The 19,507-nt window shown below is 38.3% G+C and overlaps 1 protein-coding gene across 1 annotated transcript in view; it reads left to right on the forward strand.

The window, feature by feature from the left end:
- The window catches only part of PRKAR2B (protein kinase cAMP-dependent type II regulatory subunit beta), a 91,779-nt gene that overhangs the window by 28,320 nt on the left and 43,952 nt on the right, over positions 1-19,507 (forward strand). Inside the window, exon 2 of the mRNA XM_069883539.1 lies at positions 3,203-3,238. Within this exon, the coding sequence (XP_069739640.1) occupies positions 3,203-3,238 (36 nt within the window). The remainder of the gene's footprint in view (positions 1-3,202; positions 3,239-19,507) is intronic.

Raw genomic sequence — 19,507 nt, forward strand, 5'->3', positions numbered from 1 at the left:
AGTGTTGTCAGGGATGGGGTGGCCCTCTGACAAGTCTGCCTGGGGTAGGTAGGTAGGGACCAGTCCTCGGGCAGCCTGCAGAACCCAACAGCCAGCTGCTTTCTGCTGTGCCTGCAGGCAGGCACTGCAAGTCCTGAGAAGCTGCTTTTGGATGTAGCTGGGAGGAGAAGGTTGAGCAGGGGTGTTGAGGAGCGGCTGCAGCAGCAGCAGGGTGGGAAGCACTGTAGCCAAATGTGCTTCTTGTGCCTGCATATAGCTTAGAGTTTGAGCCCATAGATGGAAGTGCAATATCCATGCAGCCTGTGAGTAGGTTTTCAAAACTGCCCTCATACTGAAACCTGGAGGCCAAGGCTGTCTCTTGGTGTGGTACACGGGGCGCTGCTTTCACTTGAGCCTTCTGAATCACAACAGTCGTCCCCATCCAGACTTATGAGTCAGCCTTAGACCAGAACTCAGCAAGGACAGTGGCTAAAAAAAGATATCCAGGGAAGATGATAAGTAAAGCAAGTAGTGCTTCTTCCCTGGAAATCTCCGTTGCTCCTGACTCCATGGGTCCAGGAGGAGCATTTAATATTCCTCTGAATATTTCTGCCATCAATTGTGTCCATTTGTTTCTGAGCCAAGACTTCCACCTCCTGACATGTTTGGAAGATAGTATTTTTTTAATGGTTCCAGCAAAATGCTTCTTAGATTCATTTCTGTGCACTTTACTGTGCTTATCCTGCCAGCCACCATAGTGACCTGGTTGACCATGCATCTGCTTTGAGGTGCTCAGGGACATGGTTTAGTGCTTGATAGGAATGGTTGGACTTGGTGATCCTGGAGGTCTTTTCCAACCTAGTGATTCTGTAGTGGAAATACCAGCTAAATTTCTGTATGACTGGTGTGATTCCCCAAGACCTTCTTGTAAGATTACACTTCTGTCTTTCTGGGCAACAGAAGTATATTGCAATTTGCCACAAGGGAGATAGTAGTTCAGCTTGCTCCTTAACAAAGAACTGTGGGTGCTGCTTCTAAATCTCCCAGTAACACATTTGGATGACCTTCATGAAATCCCAGTCTGGGGAGGAAGGCTTTGCCTGGTTGCGACTCAAACACTGATTATTCTCATGAGCTCAAAAACAGTTGCTTATCAAGGTTCTTGCTTTTTTTCCCCCCCCTGCCCCCCCCCTTTTTTTTCCAAACAGTAAATGATTTGTAAAATTCATTGCAAAATGAATTAAGCTCCCTGCAGCCAAATAAGAGATTGAATTTGGAAGTGTGTAGCTGGAAGGAGCTGGAAAAGGACTTGTCTCTTACAGTCCCAATAACTTGTTTCAGAGAGAAGTAGCATCCAAACTATGGTAGTTTTGTGTTAGATGCTATTTTTTTCCATTGGTAAAATGTGCTCAGGTGGCTGTCTAGAGGAGTTAAATCTTCAGATCCACAGATGATGTACAGAACTGACAGCCACAGCCACATACCCTCCCTGAGTTTGGGGAAAGCTTTTGAATAGGAACAGAGGATTATTTCATGCTTTCTTCTTAGAAATAAGTCAGATTCCAAATATTTATTTTTTTTTTAATATGAGCACATTTGCTGAGAACTGCTGCTGATTTACACAATGGAAGTTACAGCTCAGCCATCTGATGGCGACATTCATGACTGGTGTACTGAAATAGATTTAGCCCATAAATCTAGCAACAAAATGGAAAGAAACAATCCCCTGTATTAGAAAACAGTAGTTGCATAAAATATGGCATCTGCTCTAATGAAAAAATGTGTCTAAATTTCTTGTTGTTTTATTTGAAAAAAAGTTGAGGTGAATTGGAATTCATATTTGAAAGTAACTTGCTGGTTATGTTACTCTCTTGTTTATTTGTATGTGAGCTTGGTATTTGTGATAACTTATTCACCAGGGGTTTCCTTGCTCATGACCAGCACTCTGAACCACTGCACTCGGGTTTCCCAGTGTATTTCTTACCACTTGGACCTGTCACTCGTGTGTATGCTTGCACAAAGCATCTGCAACTGTGGTTCAGAAATTGTAGCTTTGCTCTGTTGTTTTTTTCTCCCTGAAGGAATAAAAAGTCAGTTTGCATCTCAAGCTCTTACTGTCTCTTCTATTTTCCCAGCATTTTTTTTCTCTTTATCGTGGCTTAGATGTTCACAAAAAGATGCGTAACTCCCATGTAAAATTAAGTGGGATAAAATAAAAAAAATTTCAATATTTTTCAATTCCATGTAAACATTCAGAGCAATTTTTAAGGTTGAATATTAATAAGCACTGTGAGGGCATAAATTTTTAATGTAGCTGCTGCCCACATTTGAAATTAGGTCATTCAGATTTTCTTCTTACTGTTTATTCCAGCAGCTAATGTATCACATGAAAGTGAAGTTCAAGACCAGTGTTTCATATTAATTAGAAGCAGACTGAAGGTTGTATTTAGAAGACAAACCATAACACTGTATTTCTTTACCTATTTTATCTCTAGTAGCTTTTGAAGAAGATGGTTAACCTGGAAATGAATTTGAGGCAAAACTGTGTGCTTTAAGATGTGTTTTGCAATCTGTCCCAGTTGGAAACAAGACAGGAGTCTGACTCCAAATGTTTGGCGGCACATAGCTGGAGGTGTGCCAAGGTGACCCTAGAAAACAGTGACTTGCGCTGCAAAACTGGGGTTTGGGCAGGGATTGGCATTGTTACTGACTTACTCAAGGAGTTTTAAAGGTTAGTGAAAGCAAAAGTTGATCTTTCATATTGGATTGCAGTGAGTCTTTTTCTGTATAGGAGTGTCTGTGGTGACAGATTTCTAATAGGTATATTTTGTAAAAAGTAAAATTAATTATTTTACATCTTTATTTCTTTTAATCCATGCTTGTGTCATTGTTTGCAAGATGCCGATTTCTGTGCTCTTAATAAATAATGGAAATGCAGATCTAATTGTTTCACAGCCAGTGATGAACAGCAACAATTAACAGTAATTCCAAAAAAGCTGAAAATGGTTTTGAAAGCTTACTGGTTGCTGTCTAACATATCACTTGCAAAACTGCTTAAAATTTCAACTGTGTATGAAATTAACGTGCGTTTCTAAAAAGATTCAAAAATGATGGTTTACAGATTTTTGTAGCTGTTGCACTTTTAATCAAGTATAATATTGTGTTTAAAGTGTGTTAGACTATTAAAAAAATAATCTAATGTAAATGTCCTGATTTCTTTCAGCTCCAGTGATAAATCGATTCACCAGACGGGCATCAGGTAAGTTGGATAAAGTTGCATGTTTTATTGGTCTACCTAACAGCTGAAACATAATACCGATGATGGTTGTCATGTAAGACATAATAAGGCGCTACTCACATTTCTGTGAGGATTACTGATTTAGCTTAACCTCAAGCCTGTTATGTGGTTTCCTGAAGAATGTAGCCAAGGTTTCAGGTCACAGAACTTGCATGAAGCCTTCTTGTTGCTGTGGAATTTATGAAAAACCTAAGTTTTTCTTTTTTTTCCTTTGAAGAAAATAATCTTAGTCCTAACAGAACTGCACTTAAAAAGCAAGACCTGAATGTAATCTGATGTGGGGTTGTCTTGCTAACTTCATAGACAGCCTGAAACAGCCATGTAGTGGTCATATATGCATGAGAAAATGTATGACTGTGCTAAAAGTCTCCTTGTGTTCTTCAAACTGAGCTGCTTTGTCTATATGATGTGTTGTTCTACTATGAAGAGCTGGCAGGTCAGGTCCTAGAAACAGCATTGCTGTGGTGGCATGTTGTGCTAGGGATGCACCTGCCTAGCTTGGTATCGATTGGTATATTCTGCAAGTCAGCTTGGTTCATTCTGGCGCAGAGGATTATTTACCATATTCTATTGCATGTAATAGATCCCTCCAAATTATGTATCACTTTAAATGAAGATCTGTGGCCTCTACTTACTGTTCTGCCATATCATAGCCTTTAAGTGTTGTATTGAGGGCTATTTCTCTTGAAGCATGAGGCCTAGAACCTAACTCTGACTTGTTTGAAATACTATGAGTCTGCAACCGGGGTGTAAAAGCTGGCACTAATTGTGGTGAGACTAATGACTGACTTGTCGGAGTCAGCAGAGCAGGTAGGAGCTGCTCCTAGTCATGTCAGTATGCAGAGTTTATAAGCTATGAAATGCTTTCTGTTTTCAGCTGCAGATCATTTTTAGTAGATTTAATGAAGTTTGTATTCTGTAATGCAGTAAGTCTATCCAGACTTCAAATTTTGCTAGTTACAACTGCAGTCAATATAAAGATTTTAGTGGAGATCTACAGGATTACTAAGGAACTGTATAGAAAAATGGAGGTTTGCATTTGCAGGATTGGTGCGTAGCATATGTAGCACAAAGTAAGAAAATGTAATGAATTCCAAATATTTTCATTTTTTAAGTATTGTTAATACTTCATGAGGTACTGTAGCATGAAATTAAAGGAATGATTTGTTAACTAGCTCTCAGTAACAGTGAGCAGGGCTTTATGCAAATTATATAGCATGTTTTAAGGAAAGTTTTACTGTGACTGATTGATAGCTGACTTTAATGAATGCAGTCCTTATAGCAGATGTGCGAGAAGCTTTTGCATTTCATTAGGAGAGTTTGATTGTTTGAAAGGCTAATGCTCAAGAAAAAAAAAACCCAGTTATTTTTAATGTTCTTTTAAAAGGAAACTAAAAACATGTCAGAAGCCTAAAGGTTTTGCAGTTACTGGGGAAATAGTTTCTATGGACAATTAATATTTTGTGTGTTTTGGTCTTGTTGTGGAGAGATAAAATAGAATTATCTTATTCATAATAATGAGTCAAGTATGGTCCAGATGAAATTATGTAAATGATTTCAAGCTGGAACAAGGTAATACTTAAATCTACTATAGGTTCTATTTTATTAAGTTTCTGGCACGTTTAATAGTCAACTTAATTATTTTTCAAACAAGCCTATGAAAGTTGACAGTTCTTACCTTTCTTAAATAATAAATATTTAACTACCAGAGAGCTACAGTACAGATGATCTTTAAGGTCCCTTCTGACCCAAACCATTCTATGATTTAAGAAACTTGATTGATAAAAAATAAAATTAAAAATATGAAACAGGTGATGCTGGTAATGTTACATTTTACATGGATGCTTGCAGTTCTAACCATATGTTTAGATACTTTTTTTAACTGAACAGTTGTTTAGGTACATTAAGGTAGTCAAGATACCTTGCAAGTGGAATAGCCAGATAGTAGCTGTCTTTTTATGCTTGGTAGCCTAGTAACATTCTGAAATCGAAGTAAATTTTCATGTTTCGGTAATGAGAGGCTGACCAAATGAAACAAGGTTTTTCTCAAATATGGATTTATCTTGGTTTTAGACTATTAAGCTAAGAACTGTTTTAAAGTTTGAAACATGCAAGACTGTTCATTCTTGAGTGGTTTTGAAGATCTGCTTCTTATGAATATTACTCCTAGTTAATGACAAATGTTTGGAGAGTTAACTGTAGTATGTGGCTTCATGTTGCACGTGGTTTCTAGTGATACTGCAGGCTGATTCTGAGAGAGTGATTTTTGGGTCCCTGCCTTTGTCACGCCTCTGCCTCTAGGTTGTCTGTACTTCCCTTGCATAGACCTAGGAGCTGTGCTGCCTGAAGGTGCATTGATTTAAAGAAAACAGAAATATGAGAGGTTTTGGTGTGTTGGTTTTCACTGAGGCTCCAGCTGATCTGTGCTGTGGCTCCCAATAACTGCATCTGAAAGAGGAGCAGTAATGACTGCAATGGGATGGAGGAAAAGCTGAACTGCTGACACCAATTGAGGCAGAACATCCAGTGATACCCACAGCAAATGCTCCTAAATTATTCTGCCAAAGCTGCTTTTTGAGCTTTTCCAATGATAAGCAGGGAGACGCCAAGAGATGACACATATTTCTTCACAAAGAACAATAATTCTCTACAGTGAATGTCTTGATTTTGATGTTTCTGTTATTCTTTCAATAATGCCTAGTATTTTACTCAGTGGCATAAGATATAGTTATTTTTCCTAACTGAGCTAGAAATTAAGCAGCCGGAGTTTAATTGTTGAAGCACCTGCTGAAAACAGTGTAGTAAGGCATTTATTATTTAACAGCTGTTCCTGTTAACATGCTGTGAATGTATTAATGTACTGTCATTGGTATGTAGAGGATAAAGGCATAAATAAGCTAGGATCAATTAATTGTTCTTGAATTTCAATTATTAAAATGTATTGAGCTACCTTATTTAGTATCTCTTCTGTGTGTTTATGCATATGTCTGTATTTATGCAGTGTGGGCTCGGTACATATAATACACGTATACCACAGTGCTGATGACATAGCTACTTATGGGCCAGTTAATAATGCACTCCAGTGTTCTAGGCTTCGCACAAAGAATAATAGCTATCGTAGTCTTAAATAGAGGAGTTTAGCAAGAAGAGGAGATTAAAATAGTTTACAGAGCTAGAATGAACAATGAGACAGCTGCAAGTAGTTAATCCTTATTTTTTCTTCTAAAATCTGATGGGACTGAGATGAAGAGAAAGAGGAAAAACTGTTGAGGCAATCAAGAGACTTGGATGGGAGCAAAGAGGGGCATGGAGGCAGAAGCAGCATGAGGTGGAAGAGAAAGCTGTGGGTATGTTCATGAGGTGAAAAATGAGTGGAAATTCCTGAACAAGCTGAGGTGGCCAAGAAGTGCATTTTCTGAATATACACAGATACTTTCTTGCTATGGATGAGATTAGAATTCATCCATCTGAGTATGAGATAGCTGGAGCTGGAAAGCTAATGTGTTTCTGTATGTTAGCAAAAGAGTTGGGTCCCTGCTTTTCAGTATTTGGACGGATACATAAACAAATAAAGTATTTCATTGCATATTGACAGGAGATTAGAATAATGCAACAAAACCAGCATGGATTTGCTACAGAATGAACTTAAATGTTATGTATTGAGTATAAATTTATGGAGGCAATTTATACCTGTTTGCTGGTATTCTATACAAATGTATAGTATATTAAGAAATAGAATGATAGAATTGCATGGTTGGAAAAAACCTTTGATATCATCAACTCCAACCTTACCTGTCCATTACTAAATTCTATCATTAGGCACTTCATCTACTCATCTTTTAAATACCTTCAGGGATGTTGATTCAACCACCTCACTGAGCAGCCAGTTCCAGTGCTCAATAACTCCTTTGATGAAGAAATTTTTCCTGGTGTCTAATCTCCCCAGCTGCAAGTTGTGGCCATTCCCTCTCATTCTGTCACTTGGGAGAAGAGACCAGCACCCATCTCTCTACAACCTCCTTTCAGGTAGTTGTAGAGAGCAATAAGGTCTCCCCTCAGCCTCTTCTTCTTCAGGCTAAAAAACCCCACTTCCCTCAGCAGCTCCTCATAAGACCTGCTCTCCAGCCCCTTCACCAGCTTCATTGCTCTTCTCTGGACTCGCTCCAGAGCCTCAACATCATTCTTGTAGTGAGGGGCCCAGAAATGAACACAGTATTCGAGGTGTGGTCTCACCAGTGCTGAGTACAGGGGCAGAATAACCTCCCTGGACCTGCTGGCCACACCGTTTCTGATACAAGCCAAGATGCCATTGGCCTTCTTGGCCACCTGGGCACACTGCCGGCTCATGTTCAGCCGCTGTCAACCAACACCCCCAGGTCCTTGTCTGCCAGGCAGCTTTCCAACCACTTTTTCCCAAGCCTGTAGTGCTGCACAGGGTTGTTGTGCCCCAAGTGCAGGACTCAACACTAGGTCTTGTTGAACCTCATGCCATTGGCCTCAGCCCATCAATCCAGCCTGTTCAGATCCCTTTGGCTTAGCTGTATCTGGAGTAAGCATGCCATCAAGGAGATATCACTATTGTGGAAAGAACAGAAAGAAGCAGAGAAGGCAAAACTTTTCGGGCTTCTTCACCATGGATGCCAGCAAGAACCTCTGCTGTGAAAAGAGAGAAACACGTGAGAAGTAAATTAGTGCTTACATTATACACCTACTACATCAGCCATCAACCTAAGTGAGAAAGAGAGAATCTCACACAATACTAGAGATGTCTGTGCAACAAATATTATTCCTTTTTCTTTTTTTTTTCTACTTTGAACCTTTTTTTTAATTTGCAGTTGTTGAAATTGGAAATATTTTTTGCCTTTGCATGCACTGCTAAGAACTGTCATTTATAGCTGATGGCTGATTAACTAAAGAAGGAAAGCTTAGAAAGAAGGAAGGCGTTTTTCATATCCTTTCAAAGGGTGTGTTTAATTCATTTAGCAGGTATTTAAATTCGAAATATTTTTGTATGGAGGTCAGATCACTTACGTACTGTACTGATTTCTGATATAGTTGTGGCTGTGTTTAGTGGCCTATCTCTTCTTTTATTTCCTCTCTTTCTTCTTCTCTTTTTTACGGAGATATGGAAGTTTCTCTGAGAACCAAAACTCATTTTACTTAACTCTACAAATTTTAAGAGTTACAAAATGTTAACATTTGGAAGAGAAAAAGGAGATGCAACATTCTCTTTATTCTTAATTCCCTAAGATATCCAAAAGCCATCATAATGGAATTATCTAACACAGATGGTAGTTAATTTGAATTGGTAGTGAGTCGTTTTAGTTCACTTCTGCTCAAGCCTTGTAATTATTTAAATACTTTACTGAAAGAATTTCTGCTGGTTAGAAATATCTTCTGTTAACCTCAGTTGGCAGAAAACGTAATAGGAAACCTTCCACATTTTCAGTCTTTTTAGAATTTTCAGAAATAAGTAAACCTTTTAATCGAAAGACACTGATTAATTCCTAAGCCCCCCGAACTAGTTTTTTTAATTAAAATACTACACACACAGAGCGAAGCGCTTCACAAACAAGTCAGTGGGTACTTTATGATGACTTCAGTGGTGGGTTGCCTGTCAGACCTCCAAGCCCTGTGATTGTACAGCTGAGAGCAAGACAGTACCACCGCATCAGGGCTGTGCCTACGGCGTGACCTGCCCTCAGCCCTTCCTCCCTGAGTTGGCTGCACCCTTGTCACGCGGTGGCAGAGATGGGTGTTCTCAGCTCTCCATGTCTGACGCACAGGGCTCACGCCTCTGCCTGGCATATGATAGATGCCTCTGTTCTGGCAGGCGTTCAGATAGGAGGAGGGAAGTTCTGCACAGCTCTCATAAAAGGGGAAATCTGGGAGCAGGTTTTGCTAGAACAATTTATCTATTCTTCATCTTTGCGTAAGGTGCCATTAGGAAGAAAGTGACAAGATAAAAGTTTTGGGCTTCATTATTCTGAACAGGTGTGTGGACTGTGGATTAGTCGTGCCCACAGTAACATTTACGTATATAACTGCTAGTTTTCAGTTTAATGATTTCTACAGAAAATGTGACAACCTACTTAAGAAACACTGAGGAATTTTACTGAATTTAGAGTATGGGAGTCCTGTTAGTGAAGGAATGGCTAATTGCTTTCTGAAATTATAAGTATGGAAGAACATAGGTGATATTAAATTCAATTCTTAAATTCAAACTGGTGTTCAGGAAGAACAAATCCATACTGTTAGCCAAGAATAGATTGTCCCTAGGAACAATATTTCATTCCTAATTTCCATCTGCTTGAATTATATTGAGATTTTCTTAGAGATTGGCATCCGCTTTCCTTTGACATGTTAAAAATTGTCAGGGAAAGGCAGCTAATGAAATGAAGTGCTATTCCCTTCCATACAGTAAGGCAGAAGCTGGAGCTGTACCAAAAACAGTCATAAGGAATGAAGCAACTGTAAACTCTTCCTTGAAATGCTCAGGTAGGAGACAGTGTTGTTGTAGAAGCATATCAAGTCATGGGGACAGAAGGAAGAAGAATAAAGAACTTTAGTGATGAACCAGTAATTTCAGTGTAGGTCTTCCAGCAGAGTTACTGGTTTTGCTTGTTCTGACTGGTAACACCCAAACTGAATTTGAGTGATGCTGAGTTCATCTTTGTTCTTTGTCGCATGCATGGAGTCGATCCATAGTTTTAAATGCCCAATCCTTCAGTTTTTCAAATAAACAGGGACATAGTAGATATAGCAGTGTTTAATATACTAAAACCCAGTTAAGCACTAAGGCTGCCATTGTAGTGATGAGGAAAACCAGAAGGAAAAAGTGCTGTCAGAGCTTTAGGGTGTATCTGCATTGCATGACAGTAAAGAAGAAGTAAAGAAGACACGTAAACTTAGGTGGCACATCGGTGTGACAAGTTGTGGCTTACTGGAGGTCACAGAAGCAGAATATCTTTACCTAAGCTCAGCCTGATGAAGGTTGCAGCTGTACATGTGTGCAGACACGTTCCATTCATCGTTGTGTGAATGGACATGCCCTTCATTAGTTGCGGTCCCTCCTGCAGGGCAGGCATCAGTTCTGTTTTATGCAGCTTTCCTATGCAGCTGTGCCTCTTCCACCATATTTTGTAATAACTGCTGCCGCAATCACTAATTGCTAAGAATATACTCCCTTCTTTATTTTGTATTTTCACACAAATGCTTTGTATAGACTGTACTCCCCAGTCCTTACAGAGAATATTGTCTTTCCTTGCCATGGTCTCGTACAGTTACCATCACTGTAATACTTAAATGCTTCACAAACCTTGAGGAATTTCCCAACACCCGTTTCTGTTAAAAGAATGAGGATTATCCTGTGCTTATAGGAAGTGGAACATCAATATCAGTAATTTTGGCTCTATCAGAAACTGAACGTCATACATGAGATCCCTGTTTTCTGTCTATGAAGCACTTACCATCATAACTTCTACAGAGCATACCTGTAATTATATGTGCAGAGCAGCTTAAAGATCAGGTGACTGTTTCTCTTTGTCCTATGATACGTCTACACTGTGAGTTTTCCGTGTGCCGTAGTGAAACTTAACTTGTATATTCTATCTGCTCTTGCAGATTTGTCCCATGGCCAGTGTCACAGGGAGAAACAAGCCACAGAGTTTTCCCTAGAGTGGCCTCTGATACCAGGTGCCACTAGAGCCAGTGGAACTTGTCTCTGGTGTGAGTTTTGGCTGCGGTATAACATGGTGGACTGAGCTGTAGGCCCCTTGCAACCACTAAGTCAAGGAGAATGTTGTGGTTCAGTCTGGTCCTAGTTCTGCTGAAAACACATGTTTATCTCTTGAGAATGAAGAACTGATCTCAGTGGCCTGCCCCACAACTCTTTTTGGGTCTGTGGAAAGCTAGCAATAGAAGCCGTTTCCCACACTATCCATAATCATGTGATCCAGTTTCCTTTCTTTAGTTTTTCTTGCATAGCTTACTTGCTGTACACTTCACAAGTTCTGCTGCAAACTGCCAAGGGTTGAATTTGCTGTCTAGTCTCCTCTTATATTTTTGGGGAATTTGAGTAAAGTTCCTGTAGAAGAATGAAGCAATAACATAGACTTATGGAGCTTGCACATTCACTTCCCAATGCCAGCCACTGCTTTTGTTCAGAATGTCTGATAAAATAACACCATGACATCAAACTCGGCGTACTTGTTCCTGACCTGTTGTTACCTTGAGATTTGTTGCTTTTGATGCAGATCTGAAGAAGAGCTTGTGTGCTCAGAAGCGTGTCTGCCTCCTTGGTTCAGCTGTTTTAGATGTTCTAGTGAAAGATTCTGCTCATGAAACTTTCTTTAGACTGCATTGCATCTATACCAAAACTATTCCATCTTACAGGGTATGGTTGGACAGTAGTATTCTTATTTAAAAGAGAACAAAATTTAGGCTCTCCATGCATTACTTCTGGAACTTTTTAAGTGGTTCAGTTTCAACATTAGTTTGTTCCTTTATTAAACCTCCAATATCTGAAATGTAGAATCCAGCAGGTTGCAGCAAGTGTTTCCTTGTATGGATCATCAGCAGAGGTTGAATATGAATTTTTCAGAGTCCATTTATGGAGCTGAGTTACAGAAATAGGCTAACTGTTGCAAATTAATGTCATGCCAGATTTTAGATGTGGCTATGCATAAGCTGTTTTGTCATAACACTTTAACACTAAGCTTAATAAAGAAGAGATTTAGTAGATGTGTTCTATAAGGCAAAGTTTGAGTTAGTGGAGGGAGGAAAGAAGGCAAGAAAAGGGAAAGAGGAACAATGGTAGGAATACATCCACAAGTCTTAGGCTGTGTGATAGGTTGCTATAGAGAGGGCTGTCAATATTTGTCCTAAGGAGGTGGCAGAGAAGGAAGGAAATAAACAAACAGTGATTGGCCTAATTTTTACACACACAAATATTCAGGCTACACTTTGGGGGAAACTTTCTAGCTAAATACTAGCAATAGGCGTCTCAGAAGTTTTAAGGAAAAGTAAGATGTTTTTCTGCAGGGATAGAGGTATAATTCATACCATAGCAGTGCATAGAGATGTTTTAGATGATTTCTTGTGGTTTCATCTATATTGCTGTGTTTGTTCAGATGTCTTTGCAAGTACATATTTCTGGACTGTATTTTATCGACTGACTAACACATACAGCTTTATGATTTTTAAATTGTGCAATTTGGTAGAGCTAGATAGCAACCTCTTTAGAAAACAGGAGAGTTGTAAATGTGTTTTGAGTTCTCAGATTAGTGCATACACCTCTATTTTTCCTCCTATTTTAGTATTCTTTTTGGAAAGTATTCTGTGTGTAGTTTTGGATCAATAAAATTAATCACTGTTTTTTTCCAGCAATTTGGGCTGGTCTTGTTACAGATACCTGAAATGTAAACTGGAGGTTGGTGTTGAAATACGAATCAAATTTGTCTTAACGGGCTGCAGTTAGTTTGATGAAGAGCTCAGATATACTAGCAAGATATGGAGCTGTTAAACTGACTGCCGAATTCCTTGGAACTCGTTTTATCTATATAACTAGCAAATAAGATGTGTGTGGGAAAAGGCTGCTGTAGAGCTTATGTCTGTAAGCTAAGCCTTCACTACCACCAGCAGCGTGGTGTCATCCATAATGCCATTTGGGAGAGTCCAGTTTGGGACTGCGTCAGGGACGATGCCGGAGCCTGGTTCCCTGTACTCTCTCGGGTACCTGGGTTGGCATAGCCTCCTCCTTTGCTTGAGGCTATGGAGAGGTCTAAGGAGCTACATTTTTTTTCCCCTTGTATTTTAGACAGACCAGTATTTGACACTCTTGTACTTGGAATGCGTTAATCCACTATCTTACATTTTTTTCATGACTGAAGAAAAGTGTTATAGACAAAGAGGAGATGATCTTCCTGCTATGTGGCTAAGTGAACAAATTCCGGAGAAAACAGGTTTTTCCAACAAAACAGACTTTCTATTAAAAAAAACTTAGAAATGAGGCCAAATGTTCATATTAATAATAATAAATATGTCTGTTATTTATCTGCAAGCAGTGGTTTGCACATGTCAACAATTATTGAATAAATGTACTAAGATTTCTTAATGAATGATCTCAGATTGCAGTGAGTGCTTTGAACTAGTTGGTATGAAACAGATTATTCTGTTGTATTTTACTTTATCTTCATTTTATAGCCAGTATTTTCTGATTAATAGTTACTTTCTTGTCTCCAATTAATATTTGACTCAAGAAATTCTCCCTGTGTCTGACGGCCTGTAGGTCATACTGTTTTCTGTTTTAACCTGCTTCTAAGTTTTCATTCACCATTGATAATCTCAGTGATTCAAATAACACAGCAGAATCTAAACACGATCAGAGAAGCTAGGGATCTTCCAGTGTTTTTATCAGGTTGCTCGTAACTCATGATTTTGAAGAAATAAAATAATTGCTATTTTTATTAATGAGTATGCACATAACTTGAAAGAAATAGGAAGGATTTTAAAATTATTTTTTGAGCATATGTGTATTGACAGTCATTTTTTAATAATACTGATTTTTCTTCTCTAAAATATTTCAGTATATGTGTCTACGATAAGTTCATCTTCGGTTGCTGTGCTATTTTGTTCTTCAGCATTTGTATTTAGGTTAGGAAGGAAGGTATGCTACCTCCACTATAGGTGATAGATCTGTAGGCTGTAGTATCTGCTTACCAGTTTTCCAAAACAATTCATTCCATCTGTGATTTCATGTGGTTTGACTTTTTTGCTATGGAAGATTTGGTTTGGAGGATGAGAGAGGAATAAGACAAGGCATGTTTTACATAGTGAGTTGTTCAAAATGGAGTAACAATACTTGTGGAACATTTTGCTTAGCAAGTTTTCATGTGGAACACCATATACAAATGGCTTGGCCTTTGACCTTGAAGTTTGGCTTAATATTTGACAAGTATTGCTTCTTTTAAATACCATGAAGTCAAAGAAAGGGGAAAATATATATATTTAAATATCTTTGCTAAGTACTGTGGTGTTTCAAACATCAGACACTATTTATGCACATTGTATAAAATGAATAGCAGCCTGATGTCTTGCTTCCTAAATGCTCCATGTCAATTCTGTATGTTTCGTAGGAAGCACAGTTCCTTGAACTGCAAGTTGTACTTGGCAGTTTTTTAAACAAAATATCCTTTGTCAAAGCATAAGCCCAAGACTTTCTCACCATCAAACACTCCCTATTTCCTGCACCCACCCCCCTGCTGCCACATAAACCTGCTTCACAGAATCTTTGCTTCATTTATCTTTATCCTATATCTCTCAGATACTTTTCTCCAGCCTGTGGTTTGGAGGACATAGACAAATTTAAAGCACTGGAGGAAATACAGCGTGATGAATAAAAATAGAATCTCTGAAGTCCATGTTTATTTTCTTATCAGTGTGCCCCAAAAGCGAGTCATATTTCTGTGCTGGACATCCAAGTTTACCAGCCAAGCAGATCGGTGCATCCCAGTAGTAGTTCAGTTGCTAACGTGGGACCATATTTGCTCTCTTTAACATTAGGCAATGCCCTTTTTCTCATTTCAGATCTTGCTTTCTCTTCTAGATACAGATCTGAAAAGTCTTCTGTCTTGGAAACTCATTGGAGATCTCATTTTTAGAAACTGTTGCGTGTGTATGCTCTTTCAAATGAGGTTACTTAGAATTGTTCTAGGCAAGTCACTGTTGTGGTCACACTGTTGTTATATACAGTGATCTGATGCTTGCAGACCCTAGCTCATCATTCTTTGTGCATTAGATTTGTTTGGTTTACTGTTGTATGAAAACTAATGGAAATGGTTGTGTGACCATTGCATACAAACAGCTGGGGCAGAGCAAAGCAGAAATAACTCACTTTTGCACTGTGCAGGGTTGTGTTTTAGCAGTGTGAAATATAAGGGGAGCATTGCAAGGTTAATGGCAGTAAGGGACTTAAAGGCATCCTTCTGCATGTAGTGTTTTACTCCCAAGTGTCCTTTTTGATTATGAGATTACCACTAAGGAATCTCTTTAATAGATTTTGAACTCAAGATCTCTCTCTGCCTTGTTCAATCTTACATTGACTGTGTAAGTCAGGAAGAGTCTGGCTCCCTCCCATGGTGCTCACATGGCAAGTGGAGAAGAATCTGACCATTGCATGGCAGTGGTGTTTTTGTGTGTGCATGTAAAGTGTGGTATATATATTGGTTTAGTACAAAATTTTTAAGAAAATTATAGAAGGACTGAACATGACTTTGAAAATCTCTCCTCTGTTTTAGTTTCAATAATTTCTCTGGATAAATATTATAAATATTTTTCTTTCTTATATCACTCTCACCCAAATTAAATCCCTTTTCTTCATTAGGAGGGAATTAAATTTAAAAAGAATAATTTTTTTGATGTATCAGTGCAGTGCATCTTCAGAGGGTTTGGTTTTAAGATAGTGATGTAGATCATTAATAAAAAGGTGAGTAATTTCTGTTCTTGTTCGGATCACTGTTTTTTGTGAAAGTGAGGAAGATTGTTTTCTGCAGTCTTCACAATTATTGTGAAGAATTATTATGAGCGTGCTAGAATGAAAAATTGCTGTATGCCACAATCCACTCGTGAATAAAATTGTATGTATATATTTATTATGTAGTTAGAGTAGGTAGCAGTATTTGATCAGAAAATAAAGAAAAATGAACTTGTCAGAGAAATGTGTTTTAAGTGGAAATGTTACAGCCTTGCTTATTTTTATTGTTAAAATATGAAGCTGCATGAGAACCTTAACTCTTTACCCTCTCCATATATGAGGAAATAATGAAAATTATTGGAGATATTAGTGGAGATTAGTGGAGAAATTAGTGGAGATTTAAGTATTCAAATGCCCACTCACACGAGAAAGATCCATATCAGTCTAACCTCAATGCTTCAGTGATCCTCTGAAATGATCTTTCACACTGAATATCAGCTACACACTGCAATAAAACTAGGAGTTTATACCCCTAACATTCCTATGCATGTAGTCTAGTAAGTGACAAGGGCATCTTTTAAGGCACAAATTCAACACATACTTGCCAGCCTTGATCTTTCCTGTTATCACAGCCCGTGTTTTGGAAATACAGCTTTGGAGTAGAGCAGTACTGTAGCAGAAGTGTGCTCTGTGAGCTAGGGACTTGAAACACTGGAAGCAGGGAGTCCTAAACTAGGATTTCTGTGTACTTTCTCACATTCTTACCAGTAAGCAACCTGAAGAGACATCTTTGTTTTTCTCTTTTTTTTCCTGCTATTACTGGTTTGGGAACAATTTCCACACCTATTCTAGGTGGGTCTAGAGTAGAGTACACGTATGCTTTCATTCATATTTGCCTGTCTCATCCTATTTATATATGTCAGTATTGTGGAAAGATAGTAACACAGGACACAATATTTTTCAGGCATTTTCTTTACGGAGAAGATAGACACTAATCTTATTCTTTATTTTAAAAGAACCACCCAATTTATGCTAGCCATTTGGGAATAAATTCTTGGGGAACGTCAGCCATCACCAGTTTGGGTTTTACGCTCCAGTAGACCAAGTAAAAATAGTCTAAAAGACTAAGTAAATAGTCCAATAGACTAAGAAAAAAAATCAGCAGATAAAAATGTATGTATGTGTGTATATATTTATATAAAACATGGTAAAAATGACTCCCTGTATAAGGCCTACCTGCTGTCCTGGAGGATTTAAGGCACGTTACATGGAGTCAGTCACATTCCTCATGGTCAGCACGAAGGGATGCTTCAGATGCAAGACAGCTAAGAAAGGAGCAAAGAAATACTTATGCCTACTGTGTGGCATAATTACACTGAAAAACATGAGATCGTAATCTGAAAGACCCTCATGAGCTGTGTTCCTGGCATCACTTTGGTGATTAATTACACAGGAAAATCTGAATTGTCATCATGCTTCAGTAGTGCCCAACAACACCAAAATGTTGCATATTGATGAAGACTGTACATTTTGCTAATTAAATTTCTTGCTTGCACAAGTCAGTCCATGTAAGATAGACAATACGGCCCCATGCTTCATCTTGATAAGGCCCGTATGTTAGAGAGTGGTTTGTTGCCGACTGATGGAGGTGTTAGCTGTGTGTATCGCTAGGCTAATACTGTGTATTTGCTGATGCAGTTGTGCAGCTCCCGGTATCCTCAATCCCATCGCTGGGTGCTAAGTTGCTTAAAGCCTCCTGAACACAACTTGACTGTGTAACAGTCAAGAAAATGTAGATGTAAAGTTGAAAGTAACAGGAATAAATTAATAAATTCATTCCTGTACATGCTGTGGCCCCTGCAAGGATGGAATATTACTGTCATCCGGCAAATTTACTGTCCTGACAAATTTACATGAAAAGCAGTTAATTGAATTCACAAGTACATTTAGCTGGTCATGACACACTGGAGAACATAAACAGATATATGTGGGACTGTACACCAGATCACTGGGAATTATAGCTCAAGCTCTTGTGATGTTACAGAGCAGCAGTATAAAGGGTGTCTTGAATAAGTAAAGAGATAGAAATTGAATAATCTGTGCAATTGTTCTCTAGATGGTTGTGAATTACGTGTCTGGAGTGAGCTACAAGAGTGGCTTCTAAAGGACAAGAAAATAAAACAAAAATACTTTTAAAAGGTATAATAGTGGCCTCCTGCCCTTCTAACATAAAAGCATACATGGAACAGAGAGGTCTTAGTCTGGGTTGGTGGCCAGAGGACAGTAAGAAGCCCGTGGCAATCTTAAAATACTCTAGAGTGTGTCTGTGGATGGAGGAGAACGTATGAAGTAAAGAGAGGACTAACACGTGTGTATGTGCATATGCATGCACTCACACACAGCTGTTGCCATATATGTGCTTCTGTTCTAACTGTATAATAGTAAATAATACAGTGTTTGTGGCCACGTGTGCATGCATACAGGCATGGCACACTACCTTGTAGTTTATGTTTTCTACCTTTTTCAAATTATGTAGGTCTAGTGGGATATATACAGAGTGTGTAACTTCATGTAGAGGGAAGTGGAATAAAGGGTGCATTCACAATATTTTTAAAAAAGATTAATTTTGAAAAAGAAATTTAGTAATAGATGCAAAACATTAACTAACAGTATATGCTAAATGTACCTAAAAGGTGTAATGTTTAGTCACATGCTGCTGTTCACTTTTGTATTCTTACTTTCTGAGTAGAATTGCTCTTCTGTTTGCTTTCTCAGCGCTTCTTGTAGAATCCTAATTTTGTTGTATTTAAAGTAATGCTCTGTTTCATCTCCTGTGGCAGGTAGACATTTACTTATTAGTTTTCTTTTAGTTTTATTCAGGTTCTATTGTTCATGTTCCAGCTTAGTTTGGTTCATTCTGAAAGAGCAGACAGGTTTTCAGGGGTGCTAATTGTCTTTCTCCGTCTGTTGGTATGGCAATGATTTACTGATTTTTTTTAAAAAAAATATTTTCATAGTACTTTGGTGATCCATTTGGGGAGGAAGACACTTCAAATTCTGATATAGTTCACTGATGTTTGTTTGAAATGTTTGTTTTGAATTGCAGATTTTTCTGCAATGAATGTACCAGCCTGAGTACTCATAAAAAGTAGAAGTTTATTGAGTGTATTTATTCTATTAAGCAACTTTTTAGGTAACTGAACTTCTGTAATTATGGTTGCTAAAAAGTGCCAGTAATACCCATAGTTCTGGCATACCCATATATTTCTGCCAAGTAATTTTTAGGACATAATATTTTGTGATTTGTCTGTGACCATAATGTAATTCTTGTCTGGAATTTGAGCATAGTTCTTTGAATATATGTGACATTTTCAAGACTGAAGCACACTCATCTTCTGAGTTATGTGATTTCAGTGTAATGACCACATATGTGACAAAACAGCTTTTAAAATGTGTGGTTAATTGCTAAATAAGGTTGCATCATTAAATAAAAAAATTGTTTGCCAAAAGTTAAAAGTGATTGCTTGTGAGTTTTGTTTTCTATCATGAATTTATTAAGCCTGTGTATTTAGCACTAGACCTTATTTTTAAAAGTGCTAAGTATCTCCCACTGGTTTCCATGAGAATGAAGGTGCTCAGTTGGATGGATATTGAGGTGGCAAGTAGTTGTACTGTGCAAGAGAGAAGCAAATTTTAGGGGAATATCTGTTCAGTTCACACTCTTCATGCAGGGCTCCTTAATCGGAATACAGTGTGAG

This window comes from Phaenicophaeus curvirostris, chromosome 1 (genome assembly GCF_032191515.1).
Source record: "Phaenicophaeus curvirostris isolate KB17595 chromosome 1, BPBGC_Pcur_1.0, whole genome shotgun sequence".
Lineage (NCBI taxonomy): Eukaryota > Metazoa > Chordata > Aves > Cuculiformes > Cuculidae > Phaenicophaeus > Phaenicophaeus curvirostris.